Consider the following 11,137-nt stretch of genomic DNA (forward strand, 5'->3'; position numbering starts at 1 on the left):
ATCATCTCATTCTATGCCTGCTGAATGTTTCCATTCAAGGAACCAAGCAGAGATCTTGACAAAAGGAAGAAAGGAAATTAAACACACAGTATGTTTTAAAGCTGTGGTTTTCTTATTTTATTGTATAACCATGAACCTTTCATTAATATTTATGTAAAACCTTGTTAAATGCAATATCTTATCAGAAAATGACATTATATTATATTGATGTTCTTTTAAATATTAAAATATATTATTATTACGATAAATATTACAAATATATATAATTTTTAATGTGATTATTTATATAAAAACTGTATGGAAATATTGCATGTTTGCCACTGGCCACTGGAGCACACACACCTGCTTTGCTGTGTAGACTGGGACTGACTGATCAGTACATGGGGGATTTTATGACATTTCCTAGACAAGGCAGAATAGCAACATTGACATATATAATGATGGGTATACAGCTCACCTGCCACTCCATCAGGCTATATTCTTCCACAAGACTATAATAGACAATCGTGGGGTCATTTATCAGACCGGTGTAAAGTAGAGCAGGCCTAGTTGTCCATAGCAACCAATCAGATTCCACCTTTCATTTTCCAAAGGAGCTGTGAAAAATGAAAGGTGGAATCTAATTGGTTGCTATGGACAACTAGGCCTGTTCTACTTTACACCAGTTTGATAAATGACCCCCTTGGTTCTTGGAAATGGCAGCCCTCCTGACAGCTCAGCTTTTTCAAAATCACCGCCGATGATGTAGCTTGGAAATAGCTGAGTAATGTCTACACAGGGGAAAGGAGTCTGCTAACCACCCTCCCCCATGTCAGATCTATGGGGGAGATTTATCAAACTGGTGTAAAGTAGAACTGGCTTAGTTACCCATAGCATCCAATCAGATTCCATCTTTCATTTTTCACAGCTCCTTTGGAAAATGAAAGGTGGAATCTGATTGGTTGCTATGGGCAACTAAACCAGTTCTACTTTACACCAGTTTGATAATTCTACCCCTATGTCTTCAGTGGGCCTTTATATGGTTTGCCACTTGTTCATAAAGAGACAATCTGGGCCCCAATGTAAAATCTTTACTAGGGGCCCCAATAATATTATGGCCCATATATAGCACTTGTACACAATTGTGTGGCCATTTTAAAGGTAGTATTAGTAGTTTTATACATGGGGAATATAGGTCCCCTTCGTTCTCCTAGAAATACATTCTTGGACCATATTGCAATGTCTCAAGATATTACAGTATTAAAGGGGTTGTCCCATGAAAATTCTTCAATTTTCAGACCAGCCCCCGAATCTGAATACTTTTGTAATTGCATGTAATTAAAAATTTAGTATAGCCACTGAGTATTCAATAAAATGTATCTGCAGGGATCTCAAGTCTCCCGGATGTTCAGGGAGTCTCCCGCTATTAGATAGCGGCTCCCTGACACCCGCATGTGAAACAATATATCCAGGAAAGGTTTATCTCAGTCAGATAGCAGAGCAGAGAGATAAGAGAAGTGACAGGACAGAGTTTAGATTACAGGTTGAATTAACCCTTTAGGGTCAAATTGGCTTCTCAAGGAGATCTATATGTTAAAGGCATCCCTTCTTCTGTCTCATTCAGTAGCTATAGAACTATTGAGAGAGATGTATTTTTTTAAAAATACATTTACACATTTAACCCTCCATTTTAATTATATTATTTACCCCAGTTTTAAATCCTCACCCCCCTGGATGCCTGTTTTTTTTCCTACAGTGGGGTAGATAAGTTTTAAAGAATAAACTTCCTGACTCAGAACAAGAGCCGACTCAGCGAGTCAGCAAGTGAATCCAAGCATCCGCACATGAAAATTGCGCAACCTAAGCTTCGGTTCACTTGCTTCTTGTCAGCTCAGCGAATGAACCGATTCATGTGAAAGATCCGAACTTCCCATCTCTAGTTTACTCGCAGAAAACCTTTCCGGCAACCTGTAGCAGTGTCCCCTTCTCGGCGCGTGCGCACAGTGCAAGAAGAAGCCGATGCCAGCAGTCCGCAACGGCGCATCAGGCTAAGCCTGTGCGCACGCGCGGGATCTCAAAGCGGGAGGAGGGGGAGGGAGGGAGAGGCGGCACTGAGGAGTAGAAGGCGGCGCTGGGCACGAACGGCGATGCGTGCGGCCGGGCAACATGCATCCACAGACCTCCTCTGCTTGGGCAACTTAATTCAATGATTGACAGGTTAGTAAAACCTGTTTTTCCGCAGAATAAAGCCACAAATAGCTTTTATAAGGCCACCTTAGAAATCAGAATGCTGCCCTGGACATGAGCAGATGTTTAGCTCACAGGGCTTCTAGGTGGTGACAGAACCCCTTTAATCATATACATAAATATGATAATTTGGGGCAGGGTAATGAGCCCCGTCCTCCACACCATAGAGCAAAGTGTGCAGATACTGCATATGTTTGGAAAATGTAATAAAAAGTTTGTGAAAGAAAAAAAGAAAACCTCCCTGAAATGAGAAGTGCACCTCCCTGAAATGAGTTTTTGCAGGTTGGGATGTCTGTATCTGTATAGCGTCACCTGCTGTTTTTCCTTTATTTCTTTGTCCACCTCACTGTGGTGGTCGCACATGCTCAGTTCCATCCTTCAACTGCCGCGAGCTGCATCTACTGTTAGAAGCTGTGACAGTTACAGGGAGAGAGATGCAGCAGAAAGGAGACACCCCCTGAGGGTGTGATAGGGAGAGAGCTGCAGCAGAAAGGACATGCACTCTGAACTGTGATAGGGAAAGAGTTGCAGCAGAAAGTATACGCCCCTGAGCCGTGGTAGGCTGAATTTTTGCAGAAAGGATACGTCCCTGAGCTGTGATAGGGAAATTGCTGTGGCAGAAAGGATACACCCTTTGAGCTGTGATAGAAAGAGAGATGCAGCAAAAAAGGACACGCCCCTTGAGTTGGTATAAGGCTGCAGCAGAAAGGGCACACTCCATGAGCTTCCAGCTTAAAATAAACCTAGCAAAGCAATGAATGTGGAGATCTCTGGATCCATGTGAGGTACAGGGCTGGTTCTAGTTTTGTTAGAAAGAGATTGTCATGTCCTATATGATGTCTGATTTTTTTTACATTAATCACGAGATAGCTCTTTTACATTTCCATGCCTCCATTTGCAGAACTCCCAGAGAGCATGTGCATAGAGTTTGACTGTGGTGTAAAAATCAAGTTGGGGTATGCTGCGGAATTCTCCAATGTCATGATCATCTACTCCCAAATTATTAGCAAACCTGAGGATATCACTCAGTGTACGGCCAACGTCACCGACTTTCCATTGGTGAGTATCTGCTCTCGCTCTTCGTGTTGTTCCTTTATGTCTGGTGTGATGAAGGATGTTGAGGATTACACAGAGCATCCGGCCTTAGGGCAGCATTCACACGACCGTATGCGTTTTGCGGTCCATACCCATATGTCTGTTCCGCAAGAGGATGGAACGTGGACCCATTGAACTCAATGAGTCTGCAAAAATTCTCATGCAACACGGGCCACATCCGTATTTTGAGGATGCGCTAATTGCGGACCACAAAATGGATACGGTGTCCTCAGAAATGCTAAATAATGTGTCACCAGACAAGCAAAAGAATTTTAAAAAATCTTGACAAATTCTAAACAAATTATGTTTAACATAAAAATGTTTGATTTAGGCCTTTTTCACACGGGCGTCATTTTTTTTGCCCGGATAAGATGCGAGTGCGTTGCGGGAAAAGGTGCGAAATGAATGGGTCAGGATTACAAATCTCTGTGAGCAGCCCTGGACTCTATAGTTCATATCTGATACATTGTACCAAACTCTGAGCTGAGTGATAGCAAGCCCGGATGTGTGCCTCGATCTGTTGAGTTGCAGTGAAGGTGCCATTTAGCTTAGGGTACTTTCACACTGGCGTTTCTGGGTCCGCTTGTGAGATCTGTTTCAGGGATCTCACAAGCGGCCCAAAACGGATCAGTTCAGCCCCAATGCATTCTGAATGGATAAGGATCCACTCAGAATGCATCAATTTGGCTGCGTTTGGTCTCCGTTGTGTTTTTTAGACAGTCACTAAAACGCAGCTTGCAGCGTTTTGGTGACCGTCTGACGATGCGGAGCCTAACGGATCCGTTCCTGACTTACAATGTAAGTCAATGGGGACGGATCCGTTTTTCACTGACACAACATGGTGCAATTGAAAACGGATCCGTCCCCTATTGACTTTCAATGTAAGTCAAGACGGATCCGTTTTGACGTACTTTTTTTTTTTTTCATGAATAATGCAAACGGATCCGTTATTGACCGATACAAGCGTTTGCATTATTCGTGCGGATCCGTCTGTGCAGATAAAAGATGGATCCGCACCAAACGTGAGTGTGAAAGTAGCCTCAGGCTACTTTTACACTTGCGGCAGCCTGTTCCGGCAGGCTGTTCCGGCGGACGAATGGCTTGCCGGATTCGTGCTATCAAAAGTCCACAGTGCCACCGGAAGTCCGCTCCAGCGCCATTCACTATAATAGCGGCGGCCCGGGGTCCAGCCACAGCACGGCAAACATGCCGAGAGGTGGCCGGACAAAAACTAGAACATGTTGGGGTTTTTTTTGCCCGCCTCTCGACATGTTGCAGCTGGAACTCCGACCCGCCACCATTATAGTGAATGGGGCCGGAGCGGACTTCCAGCGGCAAGGTGTACTTGCAGTAGCACGGATCCGGCAGGCTGTTCCCCCGCTGGAACAGCCTGCCGGAAAAAGCTACCGCAAGTGTGAAAGTAGCCTTTGGTCAGTGAAGTACTCTTGGAACCCAAGGGGTTTTCAAGGGGGCACAACTTGAAACTCCTAAACCCTAAAGCTAAATTTGTAAAAGTGTAATAGGGCCCCCAACTACTTCTTATGCACCACGTCACATACCAAGGCCAAGATACAACTGCTAACTCTGCATCACCCTAGCTGGGCTTCATTTGGAGTAGCGTCCACCACCAATATATATGACCTAGAGGTCTGGGCTCCCGAGAAACACATTGTAAAGGTGGCCATACAGACATTCCTTCCCATCCCCCTGTACACATGCACGCATGGCCAAAATTTGTGAGGTTTCGGTGATTTTTGTGTAATGTGTGTTGCGAAAAAAATAAATAAATATGTTTTGCTTGTCTTTATACAGGAGTTATACATTGACCCTAAAGAAACAAATAAAGACACCCCAGAGGAAACAGGAAGCTTCTTGGTATCTAAGGACCTTCCGAAGCAATGCTTATACACCCGTCTAAGTTCCCTGCAAAAACTAAAGGTAGGAATGCAAAATGTACTGTGATCCTTCTGATACTCCGGGCATGTACATGCAAGAGAAGGGAAAGTCTTGCAAAACCTTCACTAATTTGGACAATCCCTACGAAGGATCCATTGTCAATTACGGTGTCCTCCTGCTGGGACTGCCAGCATCTGTAAGGTTACTTTCACATTAGCGTTTTTTGCTTCCGTTACAATAATACAACACATGCCTCAGTCATGAACGGATACGGTTGTATTATCTCTTCTAGAGCCATGATGGATCCGTCTTAAACACCATTGAAAGTCAACGGGGGACGGATCCGTCTTGCTCCGCACCACATCGCGGACAGAAAAATACTGCTTGGAGCATTATTCTGTCCGCGATGGGGACGCAACCAAACGGAATGGAATGCATTCTGGTGCATTCCGTTTCGTTCAGTTCAGTTTTGTCCCCATTGACAATCAATGGGGACAAAACGGAAGCGTTTTCTTCCGCTATTGAGATCCTATGACTGATCTCAATAGCGGAATTAAAAAACGCTAATGTGAAAGTAGCTTAATCTGTAAGGAAACCTGGCAGTAAGTCTTCTGTTTCCCTGCAGCACCACCACAGGGGAAATGAAGCATTACACAGTGACTATTCTAGTCAATGAATTGTCTGTGTAATACAGGACAGGACAGGTCCTCCATAGACTGAGACACTCTTTGTAACTGCTCTCCACTCTGGCCAAAAGATGAAGATCCTGAACAGAGGACCGCCCTAATAGGGCATATGACAATGGGTTTTCTGAACCAGGGGACTTTCTTATTATTAATTATCCGATCTTTGTATTCCAAAAAAAGAAGTTTGGTCCAGATATGGAGTGAGCAGGTAGGGGTAGGTTAAAGCTATTATATGAACAGAACTTACATTTTAAGCCATAGAGGAAATAATATCACATCTGTCCATCTTTGAGCCACCACGTTGTGAAAACCCAACCAGTGACATTAACTGGGAATTAGCTGACAGCTTTCAGACATAAAACAAAGGTTTCCAATCACTGGAAAGCACTTATCAACTTTACTCTACATAGTTCTATTAATATTTGGGTTGCACAATAAGACCTTCTTTGGTCATCTTCAAGGGCATATCTATAGATGGTGCAGAGACAGTCCCAAAGCTTCTCTACTACATAAGAAGACACCAGTATTGTAAACAGTACATGGAAGATGGGGGCCCTGGTACAGATTTTGCATTGGGGCCCAGAAGCCAGTTTACCCCTTCTGATCTTCTTTAGGATTATGTGGTCTTTTAATGAAAGTGTATATTATTTCTTGACAATTTGGATGTTGTCACCCATCTAGACCTCCATTATTTTTGATGGTGACTTAATAGGTGTACCTAACTTTGTAAGAATCAAAGTAAATTAAAGAGCATCTTCAGCAAGCAGGGTAGATGCTATTAAACCAGGCATTCTGCCTGGTAGGGTTTAACCTGCTGATTCAAATAATACTTTCTTTATGTTGCAGTATAGCCCCGTTCCAGAGAAAATATAATAATATTCTTGATATGGAAATTAGGTTGTTGGAGCACCCAGGGGCTAGCCTGAGTCCTCGGAGCACCACCCACACGTTCATGCACTCCCCCTTTATTGCTAGGGTCAGACATCTCACCCAACACGTGTTACTGCGTTTACACCATTGGTCCGAGTATTGGCACATGCACAGAAGATCTGCTGCATCCTAAGCAGCACAGATACCTACTGCGCATGCATCAATGACGTCAGTGTACACTTGGAAGTGAAAGCAGCAGCTTCAGGTGGAGGCTCTGCTCAACTCCTCCATCTGATGCAGCCACCTCCACTTTCGGATGTATGCGGATGTCATTGACAGCAGCAGACCCTCTGCTTAGGCACAGAAACTAGTCCAACACGTACAAGTGTGGAAATACAGGACCAGGTGAGATGTTTGGCCCTGTCAATCAAGGATGGGGGGACTGAAGCTGCGGTGTGGTGATGAAATGGTGCTCTGAGAGCTCAAGGCCAGCCCTTTTGTGCTCCAACAACCACATTTGCGTATCAAGTAGCAGTGAATTTTCTCAAAATAAGGGAATGCTACAAAACAAATAAGTAGGGTTAGCCCTGACTGGTTTAATAGGGTTGACCCTGCTGACAGATGTTCTAAAAGCATTTGTTTACCATGTTGAGTAGTCATAGTGGGAAACATTTGTTTTTGTACATCGAGGTTCCTGTCACTGTTCCTTACCCTCTCCTAAGATAGGGAAAGATGGGGTTCTCCTCATATGAGACCTCAGCATGGCATAGCATGGGGCACTACTGTAGGTTACTAATAATGGACCAATAGCCCAAACTCTTATACTTTATTTCATATTACATTTTTTATGTTTTTACCTTCAGGAGAAGTTGACCTTTACCGTATGCTTGACCTACGTCATAGAAGGTGTTGAAGAGATGTTGGACGAAAGAAAGAAAATCGATGTGGGAAAGCCTCTGGTTGCAAAATTAAACATTCACTCTGGACTCCGAAGTCCCTCAGCCCAGCACAGTCATATACCTCATAGTCCCAGCACACAGCCCATTCATGTACCTCATAGTTCCTGCGCACAACCCAGTCATATGCCTCATGGTCCAGGCACACAACTCAGTCATGTACTCCAAAGTCCAGAGACTGCTGCAGCCTCATCGCCACTTTCCAGACCCTCTCATCTTTTTACAAACCCTCGATACTCACAGTCACCGCTCCATGTCTACCCACAGAACTTAAGAAGCAACATGCAGCTAGAAAACTATTCAGGGTACCCTTCTAATTATGGAAGGAGGTACTTCTCAGAATACAGGTCACCATATAGCAACGTCACAATGTCAAGACATAGCAATGTACCAGAGGAGAGCACAGATGACAATTTTGGTTATTAATATTAAAAGTGATGGATGTGTAAAATCACAGAAATGTCAATTAATTTCACTTTGTTGATATAGTATTGTTATTATCAGTATTGTGGATGATAACTTTTTTATTTATCATTGGGTCAACTTTTTTAAAGGCTATATTCACCATTTTTTATTGCTCCAGTGTATCAAAAATAAAAATGAACCAACTTTTAGTCCTAATCAGAAATATGATTAAGATGCTTTGCTATGGTTGAAACGTGTCAGGTTGATGTGATTTTTCCTGTGATGGTTTTTATTTTGATTTAAATAAAGCTTTCTTTTTTATGTATGCTGGATCCATTTCTACTGATCAGAAATATACCACAGTTTTAGGTGTACAGCTCCTACACAGACCAATCTATTTCCATGGTTACAGACTACAGACAAATCCTATGTAGTCTTATCCTACAGTCATGTGTTACACCCTTACATTTGACCCCTCCTCTCGCTGACCTATAGACGGTACTAGCCCTAACAGGGGGCAGATGGAAGAGAGCAGCGCATTAATCTGCATAGGAACTGTATACATAAAACGGCAGGATATGTTTAATCAAGACTAGATGCAAAGAAGCTTAATTTTTTTATTTTTGAGGCACTGGAGCAGTAAAAAATTGGTTTCAATTGTAGGCGACTTCATTATCATGGCCCGATTGTACAGCATCCTTAAAGAGGACCCATCACCACTTCTGACATTGCAACTACAGTGGATATAAAAAGTCTACACACCCCTGTTAAAATGTCAGGTTTCTGTGATAATTTTCCACCTTTACTGTGACCTATAAACTGTACAACTCAATTGAAAAACAAACTGAAATCTTTTAGGTAGAGGGAAGAAAAAATATAAAAATAAAATAATATGGTTGCATAAGTGTACACACCCTTAAACTAATACTTTGTTGAAGCACCTTTTGATTTTATTACAGTCTTTTTTGGCATATTTTGACTTGGCAAGATTTGCCCACTCTTCTTGGCAAAAACACTCCAAATCGGTCAGATTGCGAGGGCATCTCCTGTGCACAGCCCTCTTCAGATCACCCCACAGATTGTCAATCGGATTCAGGTCTGGGCTCTGGCTGGGCCATTCCAAAACTTTAATCTTCTTCTGGTGAAGCCATTCCTTGGTTGATTTGGATGTATGCTTTAGGTCGTTGTCATGCTGAAAGATGAAGTTCCTCTTCATGTTCAGCTTTCTAGCAGAAGCCTGAAGGTTTTGTGCTAATATTGACTGGTATTTGGAAGTGTTCATAATTCCCTCTAGCTTAACTAAGGCCCCAGTTCCAGCTGAAGAAAAACAGCCCCTTGGCATGATGCTGCCACCACCATGTTTCACTGTGGGGATGGTGTTCTTTTGGTGATGTGCAGTGTTGTTTTTGTGCCAAACATATCTTTTGGAATTACGGCCAAAAAGCCTTGGTTTCATCAGACCATAACACCTTTTCCCACATGGTTTTGGGAGACTTCAGATGTGTTTTTGCAAAATGTAGCCTGGCTTGGATGTTTTTCTTTGTAAGAAAAGGCTTGCCACTTTACCCCATAGCCCAGACATATGAAGAATACAGGAGATTAGTGTCACATGTACCGCACAGCCAGTACTTGCCAGATATTCCTGCAGCTCCTTTAATGTTGCTGTAGGCCTCTTGGTCGCCTCCCAGACCAGTTTTCTTCTCGTCTTTTCATCAATTTTGGAGGGACGTCTAGTTCTTGGTAATGTCACTGTTGTGCCATATTTTCTCCACTTGATGATGACAGTCTTCACTGTGTTCCATGGTATAGCTAATGACTTGGAAATTATTTTGTACCCTTCTCCTGACTGATACCTTTTAACAATGAGATCCCTCTGATGCTTTGGAAGCTCTCTGTGGACCATGGCTTTTGCTGTGGGATGCGACTAAGAAAATTTCAGGAAAGACCAACTAGAGCAGCTGAACTTTATTTGGGATTAATCAGAGGCACTTTAAATGATGGCCGGTGTATGCTGACTCATATTTAACATAATTTTGAATGTGATTGCTTAATTCTGAACACGGCTACATCCCCAGTTATAAGAGGGTGTTCACACTTATGCAAACACATTTTCGTTTTTTTTGTTTTCTTCCCTCCACCCAGGGGCGTTGCTAGGATCTGAAGACATCCGGGGCACGAGCCCACAAGAAGCCACACACCCATCCCATGAAGCCACGCCCTCATCGCCACCGGGGGGGGGGGGGGGGGCCTTCACAGTATTTATTAACCCCTTTCAGCATTCCCCCCTTCAGTGAATGGGGGACTGCTGAATGGGGTTAATAACTACAGTGAAGGTGAAGGGCCTAGCCGTCTGGGCAACCCCACAGATCATCCATAACAGTGCCATCCACAGATCCCCCTCCCCATAACAGTGCCATCCACAGATCCCCCTCGCCATAACAGTGCCATCCACAGATCCCCCTCCCCATAACAGTGCCATCCACAGATCCCCCTCCCCATAACAGTGCCATCCACCACAGATCCCCCTCCCCATAACAGTGCCATCCACCACAGATCCCCCTCTCCATAACAGTGCCATCCACAGATCCCCCTCTCCATAACAGTGCCATCCACCACAGATCCCCCTCCCCATAACAGTGCCATCCACCACAGATCCCCCTCTCCATAACAGTGCCATCCACAGATCCCCCTCTCCATAACAGTGCCATCCACCACAGATCCCCCTCCCCATAACAGTGCCATCCACCACAGATCCCCCTCTCCATAACAGTGCCATCCACAGATCCCCCTCCCTGCCGCTCACAGGAGTGTACAACTGTACATTAACATTTTAAACTGTAATCCATCCGTATCCTGCAAGTGTAACTTTAACTTTATAAATCAGATTCAGCGCTCATCTCTAGTCTTACTCAGTCTCAGCTAGTCAGCTCCAGTGACAGGCAGTGCGGGTGGCGCTCACTCACTGACGTCACGCGCCTGACGTCACGCGCCTGGGAGGAGCAG

General features: G+C 43.9%; 1 protein-coding gene across 3 annotated transcripts in view; it reads left to right on the forward strand.

Moving 5' to 3' along the window:
- Positions 1 to 8,918, forward strand: part of MALT1 (MALT1 paracaspase) — a 223,675-nt gene extending 214,757 nt beyond the window's left edge. For all 3 annotated transcript variants that reach the window (XM_040421076.1, XM_040421073.1, XM_040421074.1), the window contains 3 exons: positions 3,128 to 3,285; positions 5,134 to 5,259; positions 7,637 to 8,918. In XM_040421076.1, the coding sequence (XP_040277010.1) occupies positions 3,128 to 3,285; positions 5,134 to 5,259; positions 7,637 to 8,155 (803 nt within the window). In that variant the 3' untranslated portion in view covers positions 8,156 to 8,918. The remainder of the gene's footprint in view (positions 1 to 3,127; positions 3,286 to 5,133; positions 5,260 to 7,636) is intronic.
- The last annotated feature ends 2,219 nt before the right edge of the window (positions 8,919 to 11,137 follow it).

The sequence above is a fragment of the Bufo bufo genome, chromosome 2 (assembly GCF_905171765.1).
Source record: "Bufo bufo chromosome 2, aBufBuf1.1, whole genome shotgun sequence".
Classification (NCBI taxonomy): Eukaryota; Metazoa; Chordata; class Amphibia; order Anura; family Bufonidae; genus Bufo; species Bufo bufo.